The following is a 13716-nucleotide window of genomic DNA, read 5'->3' as shown; positions in this document are numbered from 1 at the left end:
TGCAGAGGGACATTTTTCTGCAGAAAGGTATCACTAAGTTCTGTCTAGAACAAGAAAATTTAGAATAATAGAATCATAGAATGGCCTGGGTTGGAAGGGACCTTAAAGATCATCTTGTTCTACCCCTGCTTCCACCCTGCTACCCCTGGCCTTGAACACTTCCAGGGATGGGGCAGCCACAGCTTCTCTGGGCAACCTGTTCCTGTCCTTCCCCACCCTCACAGGGAAGAATTTCCTCCTAAGATCTAATCTCAACCTGCTCTTTCACACTTTGAAGCCATTCCCCCTTGTCCTGTCACCACATGCTCTTGTAAGGAGTCTCTCTAGAGATGTACATACAAAGCAGATCACAGTTAATTTCCTGCAGGTACAAATTTTCCCCATGTTATTTTAGTTCTGACATCAGGGAAATAGAGGAAAATAAAGCCACTTTGCTCATTTTTAAGCATAGGTTCTCTACCAGCACAGCTGCTAAGCAGTGACTCAAGAAAGACCAAGGATTTATAAAGGTAACAAAGGACAAACTCCTCGAGCATGTCTGGAGAGCTGCACTAAAGAAAAATCTCTTAATACCACGGAAAAAAATCCCAACCCAACCCAGCCTCAATATAAAACATATCAGACAAACTCGTGCACAGCATTTGACAGCCAGGGTTGGCTCTTTTTAATTGGAGAGACAAAAAACCCAAGTTTTTAAAATACAGCCATTGAAAAGACAACGAATTAAGAAACATGTAAACACAGCAGAGGCTTAATTACAGGTTGCACTGCTTGGTTCAGTACTTGCCCACTCCCCTCTGCCTGGGAGAGAGGGAATGACCCAAGTACAGCACAGAACCACCAGCTCAGGGGGTGCTCGAGCAGCACCTGCCCCTTAACATGCTAATGAGACACTCCTCTATAGTACCTTGTCCTGGAGTGACCTTATGCTCCAACTTCTCTCAAAGGATGCTCAGCACATCTGCTCCACCCCAGACAAACAGAGGGCCTAGTGGGTAACAGCTTGAATGGTCCATAAGATTCAGTAAAAATGGGGATCATCTCTAAATTCTGGTTCCACAAGTAGGGATGGGGAGGGGGGGGAGAGAGGGGCACAAAGTAGGAAAAAAAACCAACAGACCATGTATAGGCTCATGCACCTTTTGCAAGGGAACCCTCCAGAAGTGATGAGCAGATGTTTAACAGCGACCTTGTGTGACAATGGTCTCACACCCAGCACTGATGCTGTTCAGCCAGGAAACACAACACTCCTGCAGTGTGGAGGTACCTTCCTCCACAGGGTTTCTCTAACACCACATGGCCTACAACCCAGAGGGGAGAAATCTAGGCAGGGTGGGAGCTGAGGGAAAGCTAGGAGGGGAGTTAGGGTGCTGCTGTGCTCAGCTCAGCCATGGAAAGATAGTCTGCTATCCCCAAAGGCTCCCAGGGGAGCATCACTTGTCCCTAAAGGGTCGTGTATTGCTGCAGCACAGGCAGAGGTCCCCCCAGGGAGGGAGGGAGGAGTGTCCAAAGTGACATCCAGGTTCCTTTGCCATGGGACACCTGCAGCAGGTGGCCACCCCTTGCCCTGGCACAACAAGGTAGCTGTCCAAAGGGAGCTTTTGCTCCAGCCTTGGGAAGACACAGCTCCAGCCCATGGCACAGACTCCTCGAGGAAAGAAAAGCAAGCTACAGTCTTCACTGGCACAGAGCAGAAACATGGTGTGACACAAGCATTCAGCAGAGATGAGATCATTAGTGTCCTCTACAACAGAGACTGGCCAGCTCTACTAAAAACCACAACCTGACACGTGGTGAGTAAAAGATAACTTACTTTGGCAAGCAGAAACACACATTTATCACTGAAATACAGTAGCTGTCTTATTACATAAAGAGCTCCCCTTCCCACCCTGGCCCCACTCCCTCCACCAGCACTGTTCCCCTAAACAAAGCAAAAACTTCCATTTCCCAGCTGCAAGACAACTGTTCTACATTCAGCTGTAGGACAGAGGGAGAAGAACCTGATTCCAGAGCCAAAAGGAAGCTGGACACATCCCTAGCCAGCCACAAACTCAGGGAAATCCAGACAAATCCCACTTGATAGAGCTCATATCCCAGCATTTAGTGCAGGCCTGTCTCTCCCTCTGGTGGGAGGTCTGACCACCTGCCTGCTTGAAGGGCAGCTCAGCAGGAGGGATGTCCTCCAGGTTTGGTCCATCAAGCCTACAAAGCTACCTCTGATTTTTAACCGAGGATCGATTTCCTCTGGGAATGTTCTCATGAGTCTACTTAGCTGAAGGCTAAAAGCAGCTTATTTTAGAAAAGAAAAACCCTCATTCAGGCTCTCAGTTCACAACATGCCCTCGGACCTCGCTGGTGACTGCAGGAATGTGCCTCTGGAATCAGAGAGCTCTGCCATCCTTCCAGTTGCTCCTTGGCTTCATCTAGCAGCACACACAGGCCGTGAGCTTCTCAAAACAACTGCATCCACCCTCTGCCCTCACTAATCCTCGTCCCAGAGGCACGAGGGAGCAAACCAGACAACACACACGTGTCCTGTACTGCTGTCTGTCCACACACAAAGCCTGCTCTGTCACAAGGACAGTGTAAGCTCACTCCTAAGACAGCTCCAGTTTCCATCTCACATTCCAGAACTGTTCTCTAGACGTCTCCAGGATGGTCTGCCCCTGCTCTGCAGCAGCAACTGGGACCTGCACGAGTGCAGCAACCAGAGCCTGGATCTCAGGGGCACTCAGGCAGCTGCCAGGACAAGACTAGGAAGGCACTGCTCTTGGCCAGGAGCCTTTTGCCCCCACTTCTTGCCCACCCAGCAGCATTGGGACCTTCACAGCTCTGCCCTCCTTGTGCCACCTCCTCCTGCACCCACACACCTCACTCCCTCCTGCCAGCCACAGCTCCTGGTGTGACACGGAGCAGGGGCACAGCACAGCTGATGCCCGTGGAAGCCAACTACATCATCCAACTGTTTGTGGCAAAGAATCCAATGCCAGCATGAAGAGGAAGAAGGGGAGGCAGCGAGGGGATAACACCACACAATTCCAAGCAGGCCACACCACAGCCTCCGAGTCCCTCCTCTCACATCCAGCTAATCACCGTGTCATTCTCCCCTCGTGAAGATTTCAGAAAGGCAAGAAGAATATCCATCCCACACGACCCCAAAGCAACCTCCACACTGCTGGGAAGAAGCGGCGGATTTGGCCTTCACTTGCTCTCTCCTTCCCCACTGCCACAAGGAAAGAGGAGACCAGGGAATCAGGGCAAAGAGGAGATCAGGCAGCTCCACAGCCTCCAGACACTCAAAGCAGCCGATCCCAGAGGAATGTAGTTGATTGGGAAGCACTGAGGCACCACCAGCGCTCCAGCTTGCCTTGCCCTCCCGTCCCCTTCCCACCCTGCGAGTCCTCTGAAGAAAGGAATTAAGTCAAAAAACGGATATTTATTGTCATGAAGTCTCTGAAGGGTTCTCCTCCTCGGTGCTGCCGTCCCCGGGGGCTGCCCAGCACCTCCCTCTCCTCACTGCCGGCCGTTGTTCTCCGAGGGCTGGCTGGGGGTCTTGGCCTCGCCGTGCGAGGACGTGCCCTCGAAGCGCTGCGACGCGATGGCCGCTTGGTGGGACATGCTCTTCCGCACGATGTCTCCTTTCCTCCACAGCACCACCTCCTGCAGGGACACAGCCGAGGCCTGTCAGGGCTCGTGGCACCTTCTCCCGGCCCCACCCAGCCCCGGAGGCCGAGCTCAGCCCGTGCACGTTGCACCCACGGACATGGACGTGAGGCCGCTTGCGGAGCCCTCACGCTACAGCCTGCCTGAAAATTTGGGTAGAGCACCCCTCCCCGGGGTCTGAGCACACAGAGGACACCCAGGGCAGCTCTGTCCTAGTGCTGTTGGAAGGTGAAGCACAGAAGCTCCACCACAGGGCAACAGAGTGGAAAAGAAGTCCAAGGTAGGCACCTTCCACAGGTCTCCCCACCACCACACACATCAGACTTGCATGGACAGCCCTTCTAGACCATCTTTGCACACTCTAATTTGTTCCACAGGTCTCCCCACCACCACACACATCAGACCTGCGTGGACAGCCCTTCTAGACCATCTTTGCACATTCTAATTTGTTCCACACTCCTCCCCACCACCACACACATCAGACCTGCGTGGACATCCCTTCTAGACCATCTCTGCACACTCTAATTTGTCTAGTTCTTCCAGATATTCAGTCAAGAACATGACTCTCCCACCAGGGGAATCTCAAATTCCCAGTAGGTCCTCATAACACTATCCCAATCAACAGTCCAAGGAGAACAGCTCTGTTTCTCACCTGCTGTTTGAAGTAGCGTCTCTCTTCCTCGTCAATCAGCACCAGATTGAGGTAATAACGCACAGAGAACTTCTTGTTGATGTCCCTCATTGTTGGAGTCAGCTCATAGCCAGCCAGGAAGAGTCTGATGGGGATGGACTCCCCTGCAAAGTGCACAGAGCCATCAGCACACACAGGATGTGGATAGAAACCAGGAGAGCACCAGCAAAACAGGAACTCACAAGGCCACAAACTTTTGTCACCGTTTCCACAAGTGGACTAACATGAGCTAGAAGACCTCAACTCCCTTCAAAACTCAGCATGCACGGTCCACAGCCAGATCCTGCCCTTGCTGACAGCTATTCCATCTCCACTTTAGCAGCACGGGAACCTGAATCACGACAGCACTGCAGGAAAACATGAGTAAGGTGATATTTTCCCTGGCAGGTGACTCTGCCGGGCAATGGAACTGGAAAACAAGTGGCACACAGCAAGAACACCTTTCTGCTCCGAGGTGCAGCAATGCCAGCTGGTGGCCCACGCCAACACTGAATTTATGTCTGGTTCTGCCACTGCTTCACTGAAAGAATTGCAGCTCACTGTGCCTCAGTTCCCCCTCGTCACACCAGAGAAGGAAGGGGGTCGTATCAACCACGTGTGTACACTGCCCTGAGCCCACCAGCGGAACAAGATGCTACAAGTGAGCACACAGAAGACACTGCAAGATATTCCCACCCCAAAAGCCTTCAGAAGAGGAGTTCTGAGGGCTCACGTGCCCTCTCACCTCTCACAGGAGCCCCGTCCATGATCTCGTACTTCGCTATCGTGTCGTTCTCGTGGTACACGTTGGGCCCCGTGCCCGTCGTTTCCCTCTTGATGATGTCGATCTCCATGTGTTTGATCTTGATTCGCACCAGCAGGAAGTAGATCTTCCCCACAATCACATCTTTTAAGTGATACCTGCCACGGGAGGGAAGAAAGCGCCAGGATCAAACCCCGTGCAGGGGCCCAGGGCTCGGGCTGAAGAGCAGGAACTTGCTCTTATCCACAGCCCCCCTGGATGTTGCACATGGGAAGTTGCACATCAACCACTGCCACCACTTTCATCCTCTATTCCCTCAGAAATCCACAAGGACATTTAGCACGATCAGATAAATGAAAAACAGAATTTTAGGCTGCATATCTGCAAGAAACCCCTGCGACAGGCAAAGGCTCCTCACTCAGTTTTTTAGGTCAATTAAAACTAACCCAAATCACAGAATAATTTAGGTTGGAAAAGACCTCTGAGATCATCGAGTCCAACCTTCAACCAACCACCACCTTGTCAACTAATGATACACTGCAGGGAGATTTGCCAGCATCAGCTGGGGAAGATGCATTAGTTTAAAAGCGCTGTTTCCAGCAGTTTCTGTGCCTGAGTTAAGGTCCCACTTCAGCTGTATTGTCTGGCAAGGAGCAAACATACTTTGGAGACACCTGGAAGTACTGATCTGGCCAAGGATACAGGGAGTGAGAAGCTACTGCAAGAACTTCAAGCTGTGCTCCAAGCTCAGTAAGGCACAGCCATTGCTTCCCACTCCATGGTCCAGAGAGCACAGGTGTGGGGCAAGGAGAGGAACCCACAGATCTGAGCTGTCTCCCAGCCTCCCTGGAGCACACGGACACAGAACCCATCTGAGAATCACAGGCACACACGTGCCTCGGGCTTCCAAACCTGCAGCAGCTGCTTCCCCACAGCCCCCAGCCGCTCTTGAGGCACTCACTTGGACTTGTTGTACTCGAACTCGATGTGCAGGCAATCCTCAATGCCCACCTCCATCTTGATGGAGGAGTTGAGCTCTGGGTAGGTGCTCAGGGTGTGCACCACGATGTCCATCTCCTTCACCACGTCGTTCAGCCGGCGGCTCACAGTGGCACGGAGGAAATACCTGTGAGGACAGATCCCTCGGATCAGGGGTGGGCAGGGAAGGACAAGGGGCTGAATGGGTTGCACTGGACTATCCAAGCAGCCTCACTGGTACCCTGGCTGGTGGAGCAGCCATGCTGGGAAAGACAGAAGGGAATTTTCAAAGGGAAAAGCAGACTATTCTAAGACTCCTCTCAGCTTCCATGCACTCGTGAGCCTGAGTTACCTTAAGCCCCATTTTGGGGACCTGAGTAACAGCCTGCACATGTTAGAACTGCTGCTCTTTTGCAAGAGATTAGATCACTCCAGTCTCCACAGACTCTCTGTGTGGTTCTCAGATTTTTCCAAACCCCACTTTGAAGCCAGTGACTGGATTTTAAGTCAGTCGAGTGCCTTGATGTGAAATACAGTTTGCAACACACGAACAACTTACAAGCTCAGCATCTGTTTGCATACAGAGCACAATTAAAGTTGACAAGGCTGATTACAGCAAAAACGTCCTCATCAGAGACTAAACCAAACAATTTATTTTGATTTTTCGAATTATCAAATAAATTAGCAAGTATTTGATTGATTCAGAAGGGGCTGATTTCTCTTGTCACTCAAATGAGGCAAAACAAGCTCCAAGAAAGCCTGATTCATGCTTGTAAAATAAAGTCCTCAAAGGCAGCCTTTTACAACTCAGCCTCACGAAATTCATTTGGAGTTATGTTGCAGGGATGTCTGGGAAGGGATCCTGCACTCCTGTACCATCCCAGTGAACAGCAGCACTTTCACACTGCACAGAAGCAGAACTGGGGCCAGCAAGGGCAGCAGACTCACCGTAGCTTCACGTTCTGCCCCGTGTAGGACTCGTAGGGTTTCTCCACGTGTGTGAACTCGAAGTCAAACGTCTGTGATTGAGTGAATTCCCCAGGGCGGGCCAGGTCCTTCACCAGAGACACGAACTCGTGGTGGTTTCCTCGGTCATAGTAGAGTTCTGAGGAACACACAAGTCCAGGTTTAATCCCACGTGACACAGGAGCTTGCACAGCTACGAGCAACTCTCTTGTCCAGGTCACTGCTCTTTCCTCACCATTCACAGACCCTGCCAGGGGAGCCTGTGGATGCAAGGCACTGCACTTGTTCCCTGCTCTCCATCAGAGCCATGTGCAAGCCACAACTTTCCTCCCTCAAACAGGAAGGAAAAGGTCCACACAGCTCACCTACTACCATGGATCAGGAGCTTGCCTTGGGATGACAAGGGGCACCTATTATCAATATTAAATGTGGTCAGACTGACTGAGAACAGGAGCTGAAGCTCAAGCAAACCCTTTCAATAGTTTTCTACACTGTATTCCAGGCCAAAGGCATTGCCACTGTGAGGAAAAACCACCACTGCTTCTCTGGAACAGCAGACAGTGACAGAGCAAAACAAAAGGACCAGGAGGCTTCCAACTGTTCCTGCTTATCCTTTTGGAACAAAGAGTTTGAGTGGTCTTGATTCGCACCAGGGAATAAACAGTGACTGCTGCTGCTGCACAACTACCAAGTGTGTGGGGAGGCAGCTGAGTCAACTGCTCCAGCAGCCCCTGGAGAACACAGCAATGGCCACGTGAGCACGGGTGAGGGAAGAGCATTCACCTTTGGGAGCACTGCTCAAACCAGCTCAAGTAACCAGCATGGTCACATTGCCTCTGCTTTTCCCACAGCCTTCTTGCGTCAGCAGGAAACTACAGGTTTCCTCATTTAATGAAAGCAATCCTCCACACTTCCACCAAGTTTTCTCCCTGAAGTCAAAGCACCAAGACCTTAAAACTCTGCAATTTGCATTAACACAGCTCGGTATTACACATCAGCACCAACGAAACCTGCCCTTCCCAGCCCTGCGTGTGAGCTGGTGCCTGCAGGACACCCACACAGTCCTTCTGCAAGGTGAAGCCTTTCTGGTTAGATGAGGAAACAAAAACCCCAAGCCACCAGACAATCATATACACACAAGTTCAGTGTCAGCACTAAACTGTGCAGAGGAGGCTGCTCGGAGGTATTGGTGGTGTTCAGGAGCTGTGGCTCTTCCCTCCTTGAGATGCATGAGGAGATTTCAGCGTTTAAGTGATGTCTGTTCCTCACAGCCCTTTGCTCACCTTATCTCTCTAATGGAAATATTGGCACTGCAAGTCCCCTCGCTTACGCACAACAGCAAATGTCATCAAGCCCTTTGGGCTGGGCAGGCAGGTGACAGAAATAACCAGCCCTCTCTGCACTGAGTGCGTGTGTCCACTGAGAGGAAAGTGCTCGCTGATGTGACAGGGAGAAGCCACGTGCCACAGAAAAAGAGGAATCAGCCTATATCATCTTGCCACATGATGCAGAAAGCAAAAATCAAACTTAAAGCAAGGGGAAGCAATGTCAGTGTACACTGAGCTCTCTGCTCCCTCGGAAGGTCATAGTTTGGCACTCTGCAGCCATAAGCAGAGGAAGGATGGATGTATCCCACACTTAGCCTGTCAAACAGGTACAAGCCATAATTTCAGGTTTTCAGAGCTATAATGTTTATTGAGAAAACAGACTGCCAGCATTTCGGTGGCATGTTCAGGGCACAGCAACCACAGGTGAAACGAGATCTTAAACGGGTTCTGTGCTCACCAGTGTGCAGGACCCAGCACTCAGTCTGGCCTCTGGTACCTGAACAGCAGGTGACACATCCCTCCTTTACATCTCAGTCTCCCCACCTGTCAAATTGTCTCACCTAGACACTGACCTCATGGCAGCAAGAAGTCAGAATATAAGGCAACAGATGGAAAGCACTAAGAAGTGCCATCAGCAGCACAAACATCAGTCATTTATCAAAGTGGCCTGAGGAGCAGTAAGAGACGACTAATGTGCAGCTGCCAACACACCCTGCTTGGGCAACAACATGCATAGGTATGGCTCAAAAGTCTTCCATAACAGGGAATGAGAGGCGGGTGAGGCAGCAGAGAGGGGACAGTGGAGCAGGAATGAAGTTTGAGCTTAATTTCCACTGGCAAACATATCAAATAGGAGATCATAACCTGGGTCCTCAGGAGCAGCCTCACCTACACTCCATCATTTACAGGTTCTCTGTCCTCCTCTTTCTTTCCAAAAAGCAGAGCCAGGCACAAGCAAAGCCAGCAAAACTCTCAAAGAGCAGTGCTGGGGTTGGGTGGGAAACCTCCAGCTCACGTTCCTGCACCACACAATTTGCAATGCAAAGGCTGCAGGCCCACAGCTCTCGTGCAGTGATTTTGGGGGCTAAAGGCAAGCACAGAGAGCCACGGACGTGAGGCCTCACAAGCAGTCACATCACCAGGAACATCCTGAACTTATTTTGGCTTGTGGGACTCAGGCATGTCCATGAAAACACGGACAGCTCCACTCGGATCGAAGAGTGGGCGTGGCAGCTGCCTCTCCTCCACGAAAGCAGGAAACGTTCAACCTAAATTGGTTCCACGCACAGATAACCACGAGTTTTGAACAACTTGAAGTCACCCAACTAACCATGCAGGGTTAACGCCGCGAGTTAAAGATGAAATCAGCCAAGCTGAGCCTGCAGGCCTCAGGGAAGGGGATCTACCCAGGGAAAGGGTGGTGTGGGGTCAGGGCTGGGAAAGTGATGTTGGTGATTTAGGACACGCGGAAAAACCCACCCATCACTGCCTTTGGCAGAGCCACTGCATCCCTGACAGAGTCAGCAGGCACATGAGAGATGCAGACAGACAGCTCAGAGCAGTGAGCACAGCTGGCCTTGGCAGGAGGTCCAGGCTCAGACCTGCAGCTGCAGGACAGAACCGAATTTCACCCATTTCACAGCCGAAACGGGTGACCGAGCAGAAGCGAGAAATTAGGACAAGGGAACAGTGACCTGGAAAAGGACTGGAATGCCCTTCCTTCCGCCGGGGCTCGAGCCTGGAGAACAGGCCGGGCTGCCCAGCTCGGAGGATGGAATAATGTCAGGCAGCCGTGGGAATGCTGTGTGTAGCTGAGCATCTCCTGGGAGTGAGAGTAACCTACTTGGCACCAGCAAGGATCCTGGTACCGTGGGGCACAGCCATGCTCCCTGGATCCTCGGGACCAGCAAGGATCCTGGTACCGTGGGGCACAGCCATGTTCCCTGGATCCTCGGGACCAGCAAGGATGCTGGTACCGTGGGTTGCAGTGATGCTCCCCAGACCCTTGGCACTGGCAAGGACCCCTTAACCCTTGGCACCAGGGGGATCCCGGTACCATGGGGTGCAGTGATGCTCCCTGGATCCATGGCACCAGAGGGATCCCAGTATCGTGGAGTGCAGTGATGCTCCCCGGACTCCTGGGACCAGTGACACTCCCCAGACTCTTGGCACCAGTGAGATCCCAGTGCCACGGGGTGCAGTGATGTTCCCTAGACCTTTAGCACCAGCAAGTATTGTGGTACCGTGGGGTGCAGCGATGCTCCACAGACCCTTGGCACCAGCGAGGATCCCTGAACCCTTGGCACCGGGGGGATCCCAGTACTGCGGGATGCAGCGATGCCCCCCGAACCCTTGGCACCAGCAAAGATCCCGCGGGACACTGCGATGCTCCCCGGACCCACGGGGGGCACCAGGAAGGCACAACCGGGCCCGCAGGCCGCCCCACTCACCGATCTGCCCGATGAACTCCACTTTGATGCCCTGATGCTCCAGCCGCTTGTTGGGGTTCTTGAGGGTGAGCACCACCCGCCCGGACACGGTCTCCCCGTCGTAGAAGAGGAAGTATTTCTCCTTCTTCCCTTCCTCCGTCTTGTGCTCCACCCGCCGCCGGCTCTCGGCGTCGCTCAGCACCAGCTCCAGCTCGCGCTCTGCCCGAACCCGAAGAAAACATCATGGCGCCCGAGCGCGGGGGCGGGCGCGGGCGGACTCCCGCGGCCCCGCGCTGGCGATCGGTGCCACCCCGGGGCGCGGCGGGGACACCCGCGGATCGGCGGGGACACGCCGGGGAGGGGCGGGCCGGGGCGGCGCGGGGGGGGGCGCAATGCGGCAGCGATGCCGGGGGGGACGCCGCGCACACGCGCAGCTCCCACCGCGCACGCCAGCCGCCACGCCCGGGCCGGGGCCGGGGACCGGGGCCGGGCCCGCCCCGCTCCTTCCGGGGCAAGCGCCCGACGCCGCCATTGCCGCAGCCGCGGGCGGCCGCGATTGGAGCGTTTCGTACCCTCCCCGGCGGCGCGGCGGAGGCGGAGATGGCGCGGAGCGGCTGCGGGCGGCGCTCGGGCATGGCGGCTGCGGGAACCTGGCGGCGGGTGCGGGGTCGGGCGCTCTTGACTTTGTGTCTGTGTGTCCTGTCTCCTTGGTCGTGGTTCTGTCTCTGTTCCGGTCCTCGCTGTCTCTCTCTGACCTCGCGTCACGGGTATTCGGTCGCCGGCTCTCCACAGGGGGTCACTCTCATTTCCCGGTCCTGGTCCCAGTCCCGGTCTCTCTGTTTCCGTCTCTCGGTCCCGGTCTCTCTCTGTCTCGGTCCCGGTTCCGATCTCTGTCCCGGTCTGGGTCCCGGGGTTGGGGTCTCTCCCCGGTCCCGGGGTGCGGGTGACACCCGGCATTGGGATGCGCTGCCGCTGAAACTGACGCTGTCCCGCTGGGTTCCGTGTATTCCCTGTTCATTTCAGAGCTGGGCTCCGTGTATTCCCTGTTCATTTCAGAGCTGGGTTCCGTGTATTCCCTGTTCATTTCAGAGCGTTATGTGGGGACAAACACGTGTTTTGGAGGAATGTCGCACCTGGCGCTTATAAACTCTTTTTTTTCTCTCAGTGTGGGTGGACACGGTGTGGGATCTGGATTTCACAGAGACTGAGCCTCTGGATTCCTTGATAGCAGAGGAGATCACAGCCGACGGGCTCGACACCTTTACCAGCCTGTACAGTGCTCTGTCATCGTTTGCTGCTCAGGACCCGGAGAACAGAGAGGTGAGACCACCCAGTGTCTCCTGAGCACGGAGCCAGCCCCCCTCATTTTCTGTTTGTCACCTCTGCCCTGCCTTGAAATTCACAAAATACTCAAAGACTGCCCCAAACAATTCTTGTACTATGTGCTGGGATGCTTCAGAGGGAAGCTACTCCCAAGTTTTAATAATAAATTTACAATTTACCATAATATTAACTATATATGGTGTTATGTACTACACTTATTAAGACATCTTTTAAAATATTTAATTTATAGGGGGTTGGTCGCAGTGGCAGCTGTTTAAAATCTGAATAATGGCTAATTTTGGACAGCTGTGTTGTTATGGGGTTTCTCATTGTTCCTCACCTGTTTTGCCTCAGAATATCTGGACTATACTTGCTGAGAACAGCCTGTCCCACCAGGCTCTGGTGGCCGTGCTCCATCACTTTGTGCACACGGGGCAGCACAAGAGAGCAGATGCACAGCAGAGGGTTTATGGTCTGCACGCAGCTGGGCTGTACTTCCTGCTGCTGGAGATCCCAGGTGAGCCACGGGATGGGCCTCTTTATTGCTGCATGGAGCATCATTCAGGCAAGATCAGGCTTTTGTCGTTTCTGAGAATCCCAGGTGGAGCAGGTGATGGTGTTGGCACTGTTTGCCTGCTGTCCCTGAAATCCTCGGGGACCAGCCTGAGCCGTGGGGGGAGTGTTGAGTGTTAAGGTCTGGTGGCAGCTTGGCCTCCTGTCACAAAGTGGTTTGATGGCCTCAGTCCGGGTCTGTATCCTGTGACAAGGTCGACAGGGGAGCCTGCACAGTGCACAGAGCTGGGACCACACAGGTCCCTCTGGTCTGACAACAGTACACAGAGATGGCAGAAGCTTATTCCTGTTCCTGCTCTGTCACTGGAGAGGATTTCACTGTGCAGCAGGTTTGGATGGGTTCCTTTGTGAAAACAAAAATATGAGTTTAAAGTAACCAGCAGGTGGGGTTTTCCAGCAGGTTGGTTCACAGCAGGATCCTTTTGTATTCAAGGCTGAGGCATCCTCTGAAGTTTTGCTGATATTCATCTAGAAGGGGTCAGCCAGCTGGTGATCCTAGTGGAGAATGTCAGTGCTGATGACATGTCATCCTGGTGCACTTGGGCTTTGTTCAATTAGTTCTTTGTTCTTCTCTTGAACTTTGTTAGGCTCTAGGACAATACCTGTGGAGAGATCATAGAGTCACAGCCTGCTTTGGGTTGGAAGGGACCTTAAAGCTCATCCAGTCCCACCCCCCTGCCATGGGCCACCTTCCACTAGCCCAGGCTGCTCCAAGCCCTGTCCAACCTGGCCTTGGACACTTCCAGGGATGGGCTGTGTTGCCCAGGTGGTTTGGTGTTCTCTGTGTTTTGTCTGCCAGAGGACTGATGTTGTCTTTTCTGGGGCAGGCAGCATCGGTAACCGACTGTTCCATGAAGTGATGTTTGATAAGTGCCTTTACACCCTGACAAAGTGTTGGCCTCAAGAACTGAAGAAAAGAAAGAAGATTCATGCTCCAAGCTCTCAGACCAATCCAGGAAGGAATAGAAAGAAAGGAAAACGACTCAGGAATGACAACTCCAATGTAAGATGTTTGTGTAATCT

The 13716-nt window shown here is 53.1% G+C and overlaps 2 protein-coding genes across 2 annotated transcripts in view; one reads left to right on the top strand and one right to left on the bottom strand.

Moving 5' to 3' along the window:
• Positions 1-628: 628 nt before the first annotated feature.
• On the bottom strand, positions 629-11076 carry VPS26B (VPS26, retromer complex component B; the record flags this gene model as incomplete). The annotated part of the gene is given in 7 exon segments (XM_008929439.3): positions 629-3660; positions 4316-4458; positions 5079-5254; positions 6058-6222; positions 7023-7179; positions 10819-11013; positions 11016-11076. Coding segments are annotated over 7 exon segments (1044 nt in total), but the record flags the coding sequence as incomplete, so codon positions are not given.
• Positions 11077-11189: 113 nt separating this feature from the next.
• Positions 11190-13716, top strand: part of NCAPD3 (non-SMC condensin II complex subunit D3) — a 29009-nt gene continuing 26482 nt past the window's right edge. The window contains exons 1-4 of the mRNA XM_018078565.2: positions 11190-11457; positions 11963-12117; positions 12475-12637; positions 13521-13696. Of these exons, the coding sequence (XP_017934054.2) occupies positions 11190-11457; positions 11963-12117; positions 12475-12637; positions 13521-13696 (762 nt within the window). The remainder of the gene's footprint in view (positions 11458-11962; positions 12118-12474; positions 12638-13520; positions 13697-13716) is intronic.

This window comes from Manacus vitellinus, unplaced genomic scaffold (assembly GCF_001715985.3).
Source record: "Manacus vitellinus isolate BGI_N305 unplaced genomic scaffold, ASM171598v3 scaffold_41_pilon, whole genome shotgun sequence".
Lineage (NCBI taxonomy): Eukaryota > Metazoa > Chordata > Aves > Passeriformes > Pipridae > Manacus > Manacus vitellinus.
This window is presented reverse-complemented; position numbering and strand designations above follow the sequence as displayed.